General features: G+C 33.3%; 1 protein-coding gene across 2 annotated transcripts; it reads left to right on the top strand.

The window, feature by feature from the left end:
• Positions 1–1313: 1313 nt before the first annotated feature.
• On the top strand, positions 1314–15367 carry LOC115987407 (OVARIAN TUMOR DOMAIN-containing deubiquitinating enzyme 11). Of its 2 annotated transcripts, none has more exons than XM_031110940.1 (10): positions 1314–1471; positions 2257–2458; positions 4135–4208; positions 5261–5315; positions 5426–5500; positions 7518–7591; positions 7698–7746; positions 12361–12445; positions 14774–14830; positions 14951–15367. In XM_031110940.1, the coding sequence occupies exons 2-10, from the start codon at positions 2291–2293 to the stop codon at positions 14992–14994; spliced, it is 681 nt and encodes a 226-aa protein (XP_030966800.1). In that variant the 5' UTR covers positions 1314–1471; positions 2257–2290; the 3' UTR covers positions 14995–15367. The 2 variants fall into 2 exon arrangements, with proteins under 2 accessions (XP_030966800.1, XP_030966801.1); XM_031110941.1 differs by lacking the exon at positions 1314–1471 and adding an exon at positions 1499–1806.
• The last annotated feature ends 1979 nt before the right edge of the window (positions 15368–17346 follow it).

The following is a 17346-nucleotide window of genomic DNA, read 5'->3' as shown; positions in this document are numbered from 1 at the left end:
CAATTTCATTAGTTAACATGTTTTTGAAATATTTTAGCAAACTAACATCCTGAGTTTGTTAGACTCAATTTCAACTAAGGAAATCAAGTCTAATATACTCGATTTTTGCTCTGGTAGAGGCTAAGGTGGATCTTTTGTACATGTGGATCTCGAGTCTAATACACTTGATTTATGCTTTGGAGCAAATATTACACATCTAATCTAGACAACACGGAGAAGAAGAAAGAAAGATTTTTTTTGCAGGTAGGTTTGGTTTTGCAGGTAAAGATGGCAACAGAGGGGTGGATTTGGTTTTGCCATGGGTGGATTTGGTTTTACAGGTGACTTCACGGAGTGAGTTTGATTTTGTCGTGGGTCTCTTCTTCTTTTCCTTCTTTCTTCTTCTTCTCCTTCTTTCTGCTTCATTCTTCTTCTTCATTTCTGAGGTCAGTAAAACTAAATCGAGTGCATGAGACTCAAGTTCTACGTGTATGAAAATTTCCACTTCAACCTTCTAGAGCATCAAAATCAAGTGCGAGTGAGTTTAACAAACTCGAGATGTTAGGTTGCTAAAATGTTTCAAAAACATATTAACTAATGAAATTGTTGCTAAAATGATGCTAAATGGCAAAAAAATCCTCGTTTTGTGAACTTGTATTGAGGGAATGTGCAAACTAGCATAGTGAGGAGAAAGAATATCATAAGTTAAGATGCGTTTGAAAAAATATTGCAAACTAGCATATTGAGTTTTATAGACTCGATTTCAATCTAAAACTCGAGGGTTAAAGACTCGATTCCCACTTGGTGAGTTAGTAGTATGATACCACATAGATCTCGAGTCTTAGAGACTCAAGTTCCAAAAAGCAAAACCAAGTCTCTAAGACTCAATTTTTGTACTTGAAGAACATCAGATTTGAAGAAGAACAGAGGAAGAACGGATTTCAAGAGGCATGATCTGGAGCTCCGAAGAACAGAGGAAGAACGAAGAGACGATATGGTTGATTGGACGATTGAATGCTAAGTGAGCCGATTTGGTTGATTCAACGATTGAACGCTGGGTGAGCGATTGGATGATCAGGTCTTCAGATCTGCAGCATCGAAGAACAAAGAAGAAGAAGGAAAAAATAAAACGCAAGGAAGAAGAACGCGTAGGAAAAAATAAAACAGTGAAACTCAAGCTCAACGTGGATATTTTTCCACCTCAAATGCCACCACTTACAAATCGAGACTTAAAAACTCGAGTTTTAGACACTCGAGATACTAATTTTCCACATTGTTTTGAAATGTTACCACTAAAGAAATTATTTGATATTTAAGGTTATTTGGAAAAAAAAATTCAACTTGTATTGTGTGAACATGTGTAGGTTTCTTGTCGGCGAGAGACGGAGAAAGAAAGAGTTACGTTTAGTACAACTCTTGAAATGAAGCGTTAGTCATAAAACACACACTACAAACTTGGACGCCTTCCTTCCTTGAATTGTTCCAAATTTGGGTAACCACTATTCTCTCTCTATTATTATTCTGATTCCAATTTGTTGAAGTTCGTTGCCTCTGTTTGCTTGTTCAGAAAACAAAACAAAATTTAAAAAAGAACTGAAATTTGGGTTTACTATTTTTTTGTATGCTTCTTTTTTGGAAGCACAGAGCTTGAAGAATATATTGTTATTGCTCATCTTTGATTGTCTTCCTTCATATTTGACTTCTGGGTATCCGTTATTTTAGTTAGTTTATTTTTATTTATTTATTTTGTTTTCTTCTCTGTTGCTTGACGATAAGACAGTAATTTGAGCCTCGGTTGAAGAATCTAAAACAACAATCCAATATAAAGTAAGGTTCATTTCATCCGTATGGGTTTTCTGTTCTTTTCCTATGACTGAATAGAGAATTCATGAAGAAGAACAAGTAATCGATTTTGGGTTTCCATGTTTTCTTCTGTAACTTTCATGGATATAAGCATCTGGGTATTCCTTATTTGTTCGGATAAGGATCTGGGATGGGGACTTTTTTATGCATGTGTTTATACGCGCGTAATGGTTTATTAGGTGTGTGCATATATGGATCCTTAATAACCCTATATTTGTATTAGTACTCAGTTTGGGAGAACTTATTTTCATTGGTTTATTAGGCTTAATAATTAGGACTCTGAAATATTGTTCATAAGCTGAAAATAAGCTATGGCAAACAGGCACTTGGTGCGTGGACATCTATGCGTGTACTCTGTGTACTGTATAGATCAAGTTAATTCATTGACTTATTTTATTTTGACATGCTTTGCAGGGTTGTATTAGCCATCTGTTTCAGTTGAGGTAGTATGGATGACAGTCATATCAATGCAAGTGCAAGCTCGAGTTCAAGTTTGAGTAGCAGTTTCCAGGATACCGAGGATGACCAAACCATTGCAAGCATCTTAGCCGAAGAGGAAAGTTCAAAATTTGATCGCAGGCTTGGGAAGAGACTCTCCCATTTGGATTCCATTCCGGTATGCTTAATGATAACTCATGGCTGATGCCTTCTTAATGTAAAATTATTTATAAACATGCTTGTCATGTAAATTGGCCTTTTTGTAGATATGTTTGTAGTATTAGTGATGCAAAGCACAACCAAAACTGTCTCAATATTTTATTTTGGATTTTCATTGGATAATTTTAGATTTTAATGTTTTTATTTATTTAGTTTGAGTTATGATAGGGATGGAATTTTATATCCTTAGATAAGGATTAGTTTAGTATTTGATTAGTATTAGATTAGTATTTGAGATTATTTAGTAGTACTTACCACCGGCACCACGGAGAGATATGTTTTTAGATCTCGCATTTTATTTTAAATCCTCATTCTTTTTTGGAATTTGTAATTCGTATTAGGAGAGTTTATCTTTATCATTGTGATTCCTAGAAGCTGTGTATAAAGCTCCAGATGGTTTCTTTTGTATTCAAACGATTATTAATATTATTCAGTGATTATCCGTGCAAAGTTTGCATTACGTTTGGTGGTGAATCCAAACAACCTTAGGTGGTGAAGCCTAAGGTCTACAGTGGGATTAATCTAGGTGGGAAGCCTAGGTTGTCCTACATCACAGTCTATAGCAATCTATAATTACTTTTTCTGTTTGTTTAAATCAGTAAGATTTGTTATGCATTCTTTCACAGAGCATATTGTCAGGTTAACCATTTCAACTACTGCTGAAGTCTTCTGGTTAACTGTTTAAGCTACTGCTGAAGTCATCTGGTTTTTGAGTGAATCAATTTTTATTTTATTTTTGATTAAATAAAGGTACTGGTTTTTGTGTGATTCAATATTTAGAGTTTTTGGGCAAAGTATTGTAACCATGTCCATTTCTTTTCTTTTTTTCAGTAAATTTGCAAAGTTTGGGTCAAACTCTATCCAACTTTGTAGTGCTGATAGAGACAAATGAGCTTAAAAATCATCCATATTCCCTTCATCCTCGCTTAATGATGTATAAGTGGCCAATTGAGATATTTATTTGAAAGAGTTTCACGTTGTCAAGTAATAAGACACTGTTCAAGCCACTATAATCAAAATTTCAACGATGCCCTATAAATCCTTGTTTTTATGTATTAATGTAAATGAAAATTGGAGTAGAGGTGTCAGATATAGCATGACTATGTTACTTATAAAATAAATTAAAAGATATAGCATGACCATGTATAATTATTCTCTGTTGGTTCATAGTGCTTATAGTTGTTACTTGTCCCAAAAAACAGGGTCATAGTATATACAGTCTGGCATCTTATAACTTAGGCATTCTTAATTGATCAGGATGTAGATCTAGTCTTCCCTTCTCTGTCTGTGTTATGTAAAAGTACATGTATTCTATTGGTTCTATTTTCATTACACTTAATTTTAGTATTTGCCTTGTTCGTGGCTGTGCTTTTGTGGTTATCTAGGTGGCACTGCTTACTCTATTAAGTCCGTCAATCTACATTAGGATTCTTTTGAACTTTTTCTTGAGTTTTTGTTACTTGTTAGTTTTAGAATCAATCATATGTATCTCTCCGCCTTCTTTACTTGTTTTGTTGATTAGCATTTGACTAAGGCTCGCAAAATAATCTTCTATCATCTGTATTGTTGTAATTTGGATAGCTTTGCATCAATTACCCTGCTACCTATGTACTTATTGATCAACTGTGTTGGCAGCATACTCCCCGGGTTAATGGGGAAATTCCTGATGTAAATGATGCAACCTTAGACCATGAGCGGCTGTCTGAAAGGTTCTGACTCCATTATGAGCTCTCTCTCTCTCTATATATATATTGTAAAATTGTAAATTTCCATAACCTATTGTGAGATTATCCTTGGTTCAGGGCTCACTGTGCATTGTGGAGTTAACTTATTTAATGTGTTCATCATTACTTCAAAAAAGAGAAAAAAAAAATGTTCATCATTAACTTATAATAATTGCCAGTATGGTCAAAGGGAGCTAAGTGCTTTCCCAGGTTGTTTCTATGGTCACTCTTTCATTAAAATTGTGTTTTGATGGCAGCATTCCCATCTTCTTTTTTGGATTTTCCAGGTTCTTTACATTTTAATTTGCATTTCAGTTGATGTCAGTTCTATGCATTTCAGTAACTTCTCTTGGCTTCTGTTTTACTCCATGACATCCTTTTTGGTTGGCCTCTTATGAGAATACTATATTGGCAAAGTAACACAATGAAGCTAAATAGAGCATAGTAACTATATTTAGGACAAAGTTTAGCTACAAAATCGATTGTAGCCTTAGGTTACAAATTCACTCAATATCTTTTTATTATTGGTGAATTTTGACAAATCCACTATTGGATTACATCTTCTTCTTATATCCTTCATGTTTGCAAAATTTCAAGAAAATTAAAGATTAATAACTATGTCATCAATAAATTTTTAAATTGCAAGTTTTTGTAATTTAAAATTATGCATAAAATATAAGATTATAAATTATATAGTAAATAATATCCGATTGACACAAAAATTGACATGTGTATTAAGAGCATAAAGAATATGTAATTCAACAGTTAGATTTTCAAAATATGAAGTAATATTTATTTTTTTGAGTGAGTTTGTAGCCTAAGGCTACAACCAATTTTGTAACTAAACTTTGTCCCTATATTTATAGTTATGCTATGTAATAATATAGTGTAAATCTAGCTAAAAGAAATGCTAATGGGAATGATTATTGACGATTTGACATTAATGGTTCATCATTAGGATTTGTATACTCCATACCGTAAATGTGCATGTTATGTGGCTTGTGTTTGCTGGGTGATAATGAATTCGTTTTTCATAGGTTGGTAACATATGGATTAGCTGAACTGCAAATGGAGGGTGATGGGAATTGTCAGGTTCAATTCACTATTGATTTCTTTTTCTGTCAACTTATGCACAACCCTTTCTTTGGATAGTTTTCTCTTTGCCTGTATTTAATAAAATATTTGATCAAATTGTTGGACAGTTTCGAGCTGTAGCAGATCAGTTGTTTCGCAATCCGGATTATCACAAGCATGTAAGGAAGCAGGTCATCAAGCAGGTATAGTTGATAAAACTTCACTATTGCATTCAGTTATTTAGCTAATATTAAACATGCAAGTTGGAAATGTTATTAGTTATGATTTGATGATGCTCAGAAGACTGTTTCCCTGGGGCAAATACTCTGATCTTTTAATGGTTCTTATGCCCATTTTTTAGATGATGTTGACCATCATTGATATTGGGTGCTCCATGTTCTTATCTGTAATATTTAATGACATTAGAGCAGATTATCAATTTGGAGTGAGGTGGGGTTTACCCAATTTTGCCGGTGTTTTGATATGATACTATCATTGTCAGGTTTATGAAGTAGAAAAATAGGGAGATTGATGCAGGAGCATCCAAGCAGCCTGCTGTAAAAGCAAGCCCAAGCACGGCTTCTTGTTTAATAGAATCAACTCAACAGCCAACATGAGTCCTGTCCTATTTGTTCTTAATTTGTCCTACTTTATGTTAGCTTTACAAACTGCATCTATGTTTCTAGCATTTTAAAGAGTTCATGTGCATAAACTTTAGTGATTTTTGATGATTAAGATTAGAAAGATATATGTGCAATTATCAGTCAATACTGTATGGTTGCTAGACCTAGCATAAATAGTGTATTTAAAAGTCTTCTTAGGAGCTTGTGCATTGTTAAAAATAATACATGGTGTCTTTACTGTGGTCTCTTGAATTTTAAGATTTTAGTTCAAGTCTTTTACGATCATTTGCCAAAACCTGTTGCTACTTGCTAAATTGCTGGTCTTTTTTATTCTTGGGAGTAGCAGCACTTTGAAAATACTTCACTATATAACTTAGCTTATAGTGTGCGTTCCAGTTAACTCAACTAATGAAGTATCTTATTGTCAAATAAGGGACCTAAGTTTGGATCCTGCCCATACCAAAAACCAATTGGTATCTTGGCCTGATGATAAAGAGCAATCATCATGTAACAAAAACCACAAGTTCAAATCCTATAATATATATATTATAGCTCATCTTATAGTGCAATAACAAAGGAGATATAATCATAATATTTTCTAGATACAAGGAATGAAGCATATATACACATGCAATATAGTATTTACTACACACACACACATCTTGTTCTAGAAAGTGGTGTTGCATACTCATTATGATTCATGTCTTACATGAGTTCTTGTTTGGACTGGGCTTTCAATTGGATTGAGCTAGCCCAAGGTCCGTCCTTTTGCTCAGAATTGTCCACATGATTGCAGGAATGCATCACTTCTGTTGATTATTACTAAGTGTTGAGAAAGATGCAATAGAGTGTTGCAGTTACTTCTTTGATTTGGGATTACAAGATCATGTATTGATTTATTGACAGTTCTAGTTGTTGATATGGGATGACCACTAGATTCACTAGCTGGCATTGTTACTCATAGACTGTTGAGAAAGTCTAAGGACATAACAAAGTCTCACAGCATCCTTGTTTTGAGTTGTGGAGGGTCTTGGTATAATATTATTTGATTTCATTTTATTTTGACCTATGGTGGATTGACACCTTAGTTGTTGTGAGTTTTTGTTGTGGCCTTAGAAGAACTCTAATGATCCATAAATTTTCCACATTTATGCAGTTTTGTCTCAATAATGGTGTTGATATTGTTGATATGGAAAGAAGACTAGATTCGAAATATCAAGAAAAGTGATACCATGTTTACATCATCAATTTCTCTAGTTGATATTTTGGGAATCCACAATTTTTAAAACTAATTTTCTTGTGGTTGCTTGTTTTCAATTTTCTCTTGGTCTATATCATTGTATAAGCAACCTTAACCTAAAAATCACTCTCTTCTAATAGCCTATTTCTAATCACAGATTTTATTAGTTTACCTTTACTTTTTAAAATAATGCAAATGTTAAAATATATAGAGTAGAAGTAAGATGGACCTATGTTTTTTTTTTTGTGTGCATTTTGCCAATTTTAATATATTATGAAAAGGTTGTGAATTCTGAATTCTGATGTAAAATGAATAATCACTGTATGTGGCTTACTATTATTATTATTATTTTTTCAGCTAAAGCATTTCAGAAAATTCTATGAAGGTTATGTCCCAGAGAAGTACAGAAGCTACATAAAGAAGATGAAAAAGTGAGACATCTGTGGTGATTCCTATTTTTTTTATTGCAAACCAGAAAGCATGTTGATATGTGAGTAAACGCTAATACAATTTTCATTCAATCTTTTATTCTACTAGATCAGGTGAGTGGGGAGATCATATTACTCTTCAGGCAGCTGCAGACCGAGTAAGTTTAATCTTTATCAATCCTTTTTATGACTCAGCTTTTGAGATCTCTTAGAAAATATTTTTTACACTACTTTCTTCATATCACAAATTTCTCATTAAAGTTTTTTTTTTTTTTGGTTTGGGGTATCATATTATAAATGAAGTTTGGGAGTTGTGTTTGCCTACAGTGGGTGTTTTTTGTTGTGGGGGGGGAGGGGGGGGGGGTGTTGTTTATACTTGCATGTGATATGGCTCAAATTGCCAATATTTCATTTGAAAAGTTGCACTTTATCAATCTGAGGTCTAATATTTGTTTTTGGTTCATGAGCTTTAATGTAATCAAATTGGGATGAAGTTGCTATCGTGTTTTCTGGGCCATCTCAAGGCATGTGATTTAGGGCTGAAAAAATGTCGAAGGATGTGACCTTAGGTGAATAGAGTGCAAGTTTTTAAAAAACCAGTTGGCAAATCTAATTAGACCTAAAACACAAATGGGTAAAATGTAAATAATCAAAAATCAAATTTTCACTATGCTCTTGATGAAATCATGGAAGATTAATATGCTATCACTTTGAAAATTCTCCTATTCAAGAATTATCTTATTGGGTCCTCGTGTGAAGTCCAGTTGAAGTGAAAGTCATGTCATTTTAATGGTCTAAGCATGTGTCTTTCAGGGTTAAAACAGTTTTTAATTTGGGTTTTTATATTATTAGTTATGGTCAATTTTATATTCAAGGGCAAATATGTAACTTCGACCTAAAACACAAATGGGTAAAATGTAAATAATCAAAAATCAAATTTTCACTATGCTCTTGATGAAGTCATGGAAGATTAATATGCTATCACTTTGAAAATTCTCCTTTTCAAGAATTATCTTATTGGGTCCTCATGTGAAGTCCAGTTGAAGTGAAAGTCATGTCATTTTAATGGTCTAAGCATGTGTCTTTCAGGGTTAAAACAGTTTTTAATTTGGGTTTTATATTATTAGTTATGGTCAATTTTATATTCAGGGGCAAATATGTAACTTCTACAATTCCTGTGAATTAAGGGTATTTTGGTAATTTAGTTGTCTTGAATCTTCTAGGGTATTCTAAGTATCTCATGTTTATTTTCTTTAGGTCAAAGTTAGTTTTTATTAGGTTTTATTTTACTAATCAAACTAATGTCCCAATACTACTTGGAGTCCAATTACTACTAGTACAAACAAGAGTCGTTATGTATATTGTGCTCAATATATTCAACGATGATAGGATGAGTTGGTTTATAAAATTGAGTGTTTTGAGCAATAGGCACATTGGCCTTTGTTGGTTCTTTCTCCTTCTCTCTTCTCTTTCTTTTCTTCATCTTCTTTTTCTAAAGTTACTATTCGTACATCCCCTAGACACCATTAATGTCTCTCTAATTCTTCTTCTTTCATAACCCTAAACCCACCACGAACACACTTAGACAAATTCCCTAATTTATCCTACATCAATTTGGTATCAGATCGAAAATCCTAGCACAAGTTCTTTGTGAAAATTTTCTTACTAAAAATTATGGTGGCTTTGTCTCAAGCTTTGCATCAATTATGTGATAAGGTTAATTGAATGGATGAGAAGCTGAATTCTATAGATGCAAAGCTTGACAAATTATGCTCTATGCGAGACGATATGAAGAAGCTGGAAGTTGCTATTTTGGCTAAATATCATGTTAGAGTAGCAATTTATAAACAATTTAGAGATCCTAAGTTAGAGCCTAGTTTATTCCCATCCTTTTTGGCAAAACATTGCACCCGTTACCCCTTCAAATTTGATAGATGCAGCACTGAAAACTTGCTGTTACAGCAGCCTCAATTGCATATTGGTTTAGTACCTCAAGGTGTGGCCTTAAAGGAAGAAAGTCAGCCTTATGATTCCCCACAAGTCCACCTTAACAAAAAGCCAACGGAATGTGGTACAAGCATGACAATGATCACAAAGTGAAAAGATAAGCATGAAGTTGATCATGGAAATTTCAAGACCAAGGAAGATATTGATGTCATTGCTATGGGTCATTCTAAACCAGATTTTAATTTGCAAAGCCCTCTAATCATTGATTTCATTATTCCATATGAATTTAGCAACATGGTGGAAAAGGAAGATTCTTTATTTGTGCTGCTGCATCCGAAAGTGATTGAAGAATTGGTGAAAATTTCAAGTTCAAAGGTTTTTTATACTTCAACACTTCAAAATTCGAGGTTGAATTATTCCAAGTGATGAAGTCATGGAAGATTAATATGCTTTTACTTTGCCAATTCGCCTATTCAAGAATTATTTTATTGGGTCCTCTTGTGAAGTGAAATTTGTGTCATTTTAATGGTCTAACTATGAGTATTTTAGGGTTAAAACAATTTTTAATTTGGGTTTTTTATTTATTTGATTAGTTATGGTCAATTTTATATTCAGGAGAAAATTTGCAATTTTTGCAATTCTTGCGAATTAAGGGTATTTTGGTAATTTCGTTGAGTCTAGAATCTTCTAGGGTATTCTATGTATCTTAGGTATATTTTCTTTAGGTCCAAGTTAGTATATATTAGGTTTTATTTTGCTAGTCAAACTGATAATCCTAATTCTACTAGGAGTCTTATAAAATTGACCATTTTCAGGTTTTTAGCAATAGGCACGTTGGCCTAATACATACGTATGTAAATTCCCCAATTTGTCCTATATTAGCTCTTTTGTCTTATTCAAAGAGAAGAAAGGAAAAAAGAAAAAGGGGGGGGGGGGGGTGTGGACAGATATTGAACATGACATTGACGGAAGCCATTGGCTTATTTCCTCAAATGAAACAAGGGATTTTGTGTTATTATTGACGACACCAAACTTGGAGAACCTGATTCGATCTGTGTGTTTATAGACCATATCATATTTTGTGTATCAAGAACCAGAAGAACGGAAATTACTGATGAATATGCAAAAACTACTAAAGATAATTGATGTTTGTAGAATTATGAAGGAGCTTCCATTGTATCTCTCCCGTATCATTAAAAAATATTAAGAGCACGTTTGGTACACTGAATGTGAATTACGACAAGAATAGTAATCTTTATTACTAGGTAAAATGTGTTGTAATGGAATAATCAAACCTATTCATAAGTTTGGTTGTACATTGTAATATTAGAATAAACTTAAAATATATTTTAGGAAATATCTTACCCATACAATTATATTTCATAAAAAATAATATTTTTTAAAATTGAGAGAGAAATTTTTATGATTTTTTATTTCCATAATTGTTATGTGCACATGAAAAATTTGTTTATTTGGAAATATATTAATTTTTGAAATTATTACACTTACTAAAGAATAGCTATTACAACTCTTTTAGGGATGAATAATTATTCCTCATTTTAAAGGATATCTATTCATAAAGAATGATTATTTCTTGTAATAAAAACATAACCAAACTACCGAATAACTAAACCATAAGAATAACTATTACATTACTGTGCCCATTATAGTGTACCAAACATATCCTAAGAATTCTATACAACCCAGTCTTAGAAGTTGTTTGTCACATGCCAAGTTGTTTAGGGATCAGGAGTGTGTGTGGTTTCTTATTTATTGATTTATTACTCTTGATGGTGTGTATGTTTGTTAGTAAGTGTGGCATGGTTTTATAGTGTTGACATTTAACCAAGTTTCAAATAAGTCCACATTGACAAGATAGGAAATGACAATTAGTAATTCATTGAACTGCTGGTACACCAAACGTGCCAGCCCAAAGAGGTTTTTGATGGTCAGCACTTATGCTGGCAGTAATCATTTAGAGAGCCGACATCTAACCAAAAGTTCTTATTAGCATTAAAATATCGACTTATTGTGCCAAGAGCCTTGTAATTCAGTGGCATTGCTTAGTTTAATTTTTTATGAGGAGAACAAAGGTTCGAATCCCTTGCCCAACTTGTTGTAACAATTTATTTAAAAAATAAAAAAACAAAAAAAAATTCAACACATTGTTCACCATAAGTGCCAAACCAAAAGAGGTTTTTGATATCCATTAACCAAAAGAGCTTTGATTAAATTGTAGCACCTACAGATCTGGTTTGTCAGAAGCACTTATTTATTTATTAATCAAAGCTCTGTGTCTGTGTTTGTGTGTGTGCGTGTGTGTATGAGAGAGAGAGAGAGAGAGAGAGGGGAAAATGATTTTTTTTTTTTTTTTTAAGTTGCGAGATTGCAAAATAAGTTTTGGAATCATCTTAAGATTTGGGAAAATTTGCCCATGCAATTATGTCCTGTCAGCAATCAGCAGTGACTTTGTTTCTGCATTTATACCCGATGCTGATATTGTGTAACAAGTCAAACAACTTGGCATTGGCTTTCAATTTCTTGAAGATTACGTTAACTTAATAGGCTTTTCTTAGTCAGCATTGCATGGACCCCTTGCTTGTGAAGACTGCTAAAAAATTAGGACACGCACCAAAAGATTTTTTTAGTGATTGTGATCATGTCTTGTTTATTATTTTATTGGTCAAATTCAATCTCTCTTATTATATCTTATTGTCTTTATTTTCATGTATTTATTGTAATCTTATTGGTTTTTGTCCTTTCCATTTTTTAATATTTATTAATTTTTTTGGGCATTGGTTTCTGACCTATCACACATTTTACAGTTTGATGCCAAAATCTGTTTAGTAACCTCTTTCCGAGACACTTGTTATATTGAGATCCTTCCGAAAGACAAGAATCCCACCAGAGGTAAATATTATTCAACCAGATTTCTTTTCAAATTATGATGTTTATTTTCAGCTGTACTTCTTTATTCTCTTCCTGTATAAATATTATATCTTGTGTTGTTTATAGTACCATAGCTATTTTGTAGCCAAATGCTATCAGGTTCCACCCCCTCTCCCCCCTCTCGACACTACCATGTTAGGTTCTTTCTTTTTTTAAAATAATTAATCAATATCATTAAAAGATGGCTAAAAGCAGCGCAACCCTAGTACAGGACAGTATACAAGGAAAACCCAAAAAAGCAAAAAAGAAATAAAATAAAAAAGTACATAAGTATTTTCTAAAGTTCATATCAGCTAAAAAGTCATAGTATTAGTGTTAAAAGGAGTAGAATTTAACGTCCATTCAAATGGAGATCTAAGGGCACTTACAGCAGCCTCTCCAAAACGACCATTAGTAAAAAAAATAAAAATAGAAACTAAACCCAGCCCCAAACCTCAAACTTCAGACTCAATAATTTGTCAAAAATTATTAACAATGAACAGTGTCCTCCCTAGACATATTGAGACACTGTTCATTGCTACCTTTGCCTCTTCTCTCTCTATCTCTCATATATCAACACGGAATCACAGGCCAGTGGGTTTCTGGTGAGCGACAGCGGTGCTGGATCCCAGAGCTGGGATGCGGACAGATTTCTGGATTTCTATTGGGAATGTCAATTCCATAAATCTTTGAAATCATCCTCTACATTTGGAAAATTTATCTTCTAGGTGTTGATCCCTCACCACCTCTAAAGAACAAAATCCTGTAAAGGATATTGCAGAACCTAACACCGAAGGAAAATGCTTACTGACACAATTTATAGACCAAAGTGGTTTACAGAAATGATAAAATAGTGAACATTGCTGGCTGCAATGGTGAAAATCTTGGGTTGTGAAGCACTTGTTATAATCTTGAGAGCAGTCACTTTATCATAAAATGCTTGACAGGAGTAGTATTGGATAGTGGATAGGCCTTTTAAAAAGAACAGACAAATTGAGATAGTTGAGTACTTGAAACGTGTATTAAAATGATGAAGTGTCCGATACCCTAGTTCTTTGGTATATAAAACTATCGTGAAAGATTTGGACATTCAATTTGGTATATTTTTCCTTTGAAGGTTTCATAACACATATTTGAACTGTTGATCCCCTTCTATTTTTAACTTTCCTTTTTCTTTGCATTCTTTAGTAGTTTCTCTGGGTTCTTTTTTTATTTTTTGGTTGGGGGGAATCAGGTTTGAACTAACTCAGCTCGAGGGAGTTATTCTTCAGAAGTGTATTCTTCTTTGTTTTACTAGACTTCCTGATGCAGGAGGCAGTGGGAAGACAGATTTATTATATTTTATTTGATTTTATATATCAAGGGCAATTTTGTAATTTCCTGATATTCTAGAATGGGCTGTGTTGAGTCTTATTTTAGTTTAAGTTTAGTTATTTAGCTGGGCTTAGTAGTAATAGCCTAAGGAGTCCAAGCCAAGTCTTATTAGGGTTTTAAGAAATCCTAGTTCAACTAGGATTAGGTATTAGACTTCTATTTAAAGAGTTGTAATGCTTTCTATTGAGATGATTAATGTTTTCAGAATTTAAGAGCTATGAAGCTTTCTTTTATGGTTTGTGTGATGCAACCTTCTCCGAGATGTGATGCCAAGGAACCCTAGATGTGATGCTTAGGAACCTAGGTTTGATGCCTAGAATTTATCTTTTATTTTATTTACTCTCAAACCTAGAATTTATCTTTTATTTTATTTACTTCACTGTTCACAGCACAGGAACAGCTGCCCAAACCTTGATTGTTCTCCTTTGTTTCATCCCTAAACCCTACTAATCCTTAGTCCCTTGGAAACCCTATAATCCTATTATTTTCCAGCTCTTTCCTCACCAACATCTACCCCTAAACCCTCAAAACAGAAGTGTTACCAGATCTGCCCCAATATTTCTAAGTCAGATTTTGGTTGTTCCCCCTTGTCCTACGTCACTTCCTTTTCTAGAAAATGTCCATGCAGTTTCAGGGACAGATTATTTTTAAGAATAGACCCCTAGCAAACCAGTAAGGTGTGTTTGGTGTCGGCAACAATTGAATGGTAAATAATTTATGTAGCATAATCACAATTAGGACCATTGGAAAAGAGTGGCCTTCAACTCACAAATTCTGTTAAAAGTCTCTGGTCATTACCAAGAAAACTTGAAAATCTTCCTTTGTTTTCCTCATCTTATTTTTAGTTACGTGTTGTGGTCTGTGGATGCCTTTTATTTCAAATTTGCATTGCTTTTATCTGATGATGTTTACATTTTGCCTCTTTCTGTTTTCTAGAGCTCTGGCTGAGCTTTTGGAGTGAAGTGCATTATAATTCGTTATACGGAAGTGGAGGTGATGAACCCAACTATTTGCTTTAATTGCTGTTTACAATTTTCCCTTCTTTTACACTGTTAGCCCTAAGTCTACCTAATTCACAAATAATCCTGACTATTTTCCTGAATTTATTTACAGATGTTCCCACCAGGGCAGCTAGAAAAAAGTATTGGCTTTTCTAGATTTTAAAACATCATGAGGCCAATTTGTGCGATTCACCATTTGTTTACTCTCCAATACTGGCCAGCCTTTGTTCTTGCAATGTAACTTGTCATTTTTCATGACTCTAGAATTTGTGCAAAAGATATGAAGAATATATATATATATATATATATACATATATAGAGAGAGAGAGAGAGAGAGAGAGAATATCAGATCTCAGTCATTTTTGTATATAAAAGTGCATTAAAATTTGATTGTATCTTTTCATTTTTAACTGTACATGGTAAAAAGAAGGGTGAGTCTAGTCTCCTCTGAAACTAGCTCTCAATCTCCTGATGCACCGAACAAAAAATGAAAGAGAAAATACCAAATTTTCTTTTTTTCCTTTTCTTATTTCTCTCCCGGAAAAATGATTAGATTTTGCTTTTGTTGTTGAACATTATTGTAGTTCAAGAACTGAGCACCATTTGCATCCTACCCGGGAGTAAGGATGCATTAGATATGTGTAAAAGAGCATACTTTATAGAACCAATTTTTCATCGAACCCGTGATCCTTTATAATCCTATGTTACAAGAACTAATCCTAGTTGGAACTAACAATAAAATTGAACATTATCCTAGGTACTGAAAAAGTCCTTTAATTTATTATTTATCTTTGAGTTAAAAATTTCTTATCTTTTGTTAAGAGAACTGTGAATGAAAGTTATGAATCTCAAGTTCCTGAGATGGTATCTGTGATGCCTCGGATTGAGGGGAAATTGATTGATTGTATGTTGTGGGTGTGTCTTTAGTCCCATATCAGGCATAAATTGGGGTAATTTGGGCTTTATTTACAACTTTAAAATCCTCAACTACGATTAGACTAGTCTTTTTGGGGGTACTATATAGATGCGGTTAGCACATTGCTTTGGATCATTATAAATGGTATTAGAGCTAGCCTAGTAAGTAGTAATCCACAGTATGATGATATCATTCTTGTAAGTAGTGGAAGTAGTGGAAATGGGCAACGACGAACACAATAGAATGGGTCCCACTGTACGACTATGTCAGGTTCAGAGTTTGGGTTTGTGTTAGTGTTGAGGGTCTTTTTTACACCTTAGACACCTGTCTTGATATTATTAAACAAGTTCTAGAATGCGATTTTGCTAAGAAAGAAGTTGAGCTTGACACTATCGCAAAATGGTCTCCAGAGTCTCATTTTGCCACTATCAGTCTGTGCACAAGCATTAAATCCAAAGTTCAGGGAGCGATCTTAGAGAATGGGCTTGGGCTTCTCTTCACTTCCTACCAGCAAAGCGGTTGTTCTCCACTTTTTGCAAAAGGAACATTACTCTGGTGTGTAACGAGACCTACTCCACAGTGTGCAAAAGGAACATTATTCTATGCAATGAGACTTTCTCTACAGAAGGGTTTGTTCTCTACAATCTTTAGAAGGAACATTACTCTATTATGGAACGAGACATCCTCCACAGTCTACAGAAAGAACATTACTCTCTGTAAAATGAGACTTTCCCCATAGAAGGGGTTGTTCTCCACTTTTTGTAGAAGTTTTCATAGTGTACACTATTTCTTATTTTCAATGAATATAATATTTCAATAAATGTACAAAAATCTGTAGATTTAACGTACATAAATTTTTAAAGAATTTTCAAAATTCTGCACATTCAAGGAACACAATTTCTCAAAGAATTTACATAATTCTATACGTTTAAAGTATACAATTCTACACATTCAATGTACGCATTTTTTTGAAGAATGTACACAATTTTTTAGACTCAATGTACACAAGTTGTAGAAGAGTGTACATGTTCCTTATTTTCGAGGTACACAATATTCCAATGAATGTACAAATATTTGTATATTCAACGTATGCAATTTTTGAAAGAATGTTCAAAATTCTTCGCATTCAACAAACACAAATTGTCAAAGAATTTACATTATTTTGTATGTTCAAAGTACGCAATTTTTCGAAAAATATACATAATTCTTTAGACTCAACATACACAAGTTATCGAAAAGTGTATACTCTATTCTTTCTTTCTTTTTTCAATCTACACAATATTTCAACAAACGCACAAAAAAACTATAAATTCAACGTACACAATTTTTCTAAGAATGTTTGAAATTCTGCACTTTCAACAACATAATTTCACAAAGAATGTACATAGTATACAATTTGTTGAAGAATGTACACTATTCAGCACATTCAAAGTACATAATTTTTCAAAAAACGCACACAATTCATTGTACTCAACCTACACAAGTTGTCAAAGAATGTACACTTCTTATTTTTCAATGTACACAATATTTTAACAAATGTACCAAAAAAAAAAAAAAAAACAGATTTAACGTACACAATTTATCAAAGAATG

This window comes from Quercus lobata, chromosome 4 (assembly GCF_001633185.2).
Source record: "Quercus lobata isolate SW786 chromosome 4, ValleyOak3.0 Primary Assembly, whole genome shotgun sequence".
Taxonomy (NCBI): Eukaryota; Viridiplantae; Streptophyta; class Magnoliopsida; order Fagales; family Fagaceae; genus Quercus; species Quercus lobata.
This window is presented reverse-complemented; position numbering and strand designations above follow the sequence as displayed.

Coding starts and splice junctions, on each gene's coding strand:
- LOC115987407 (XM_031110940.1), top strand. CDS start 2,291: ATGGATGACAGTCATATCAATGCAAGTGCAAGCTCGAGTTCAAGTTTG. Junction 5,501..7,517: donor GGAAGCAGGTCATCAAGCAG/GTATAGTTGATA, acceptor TTATTTTTTCAG/CTAAAGCATTTCAGAAAATT. Junction 12,446..14,773: donor AGACAAGAATCCCACCAGAG/GTAAATATTATT, acceptor TCTGTTTTCTAG/AGCTCTGGCTGAGCTTTTGG.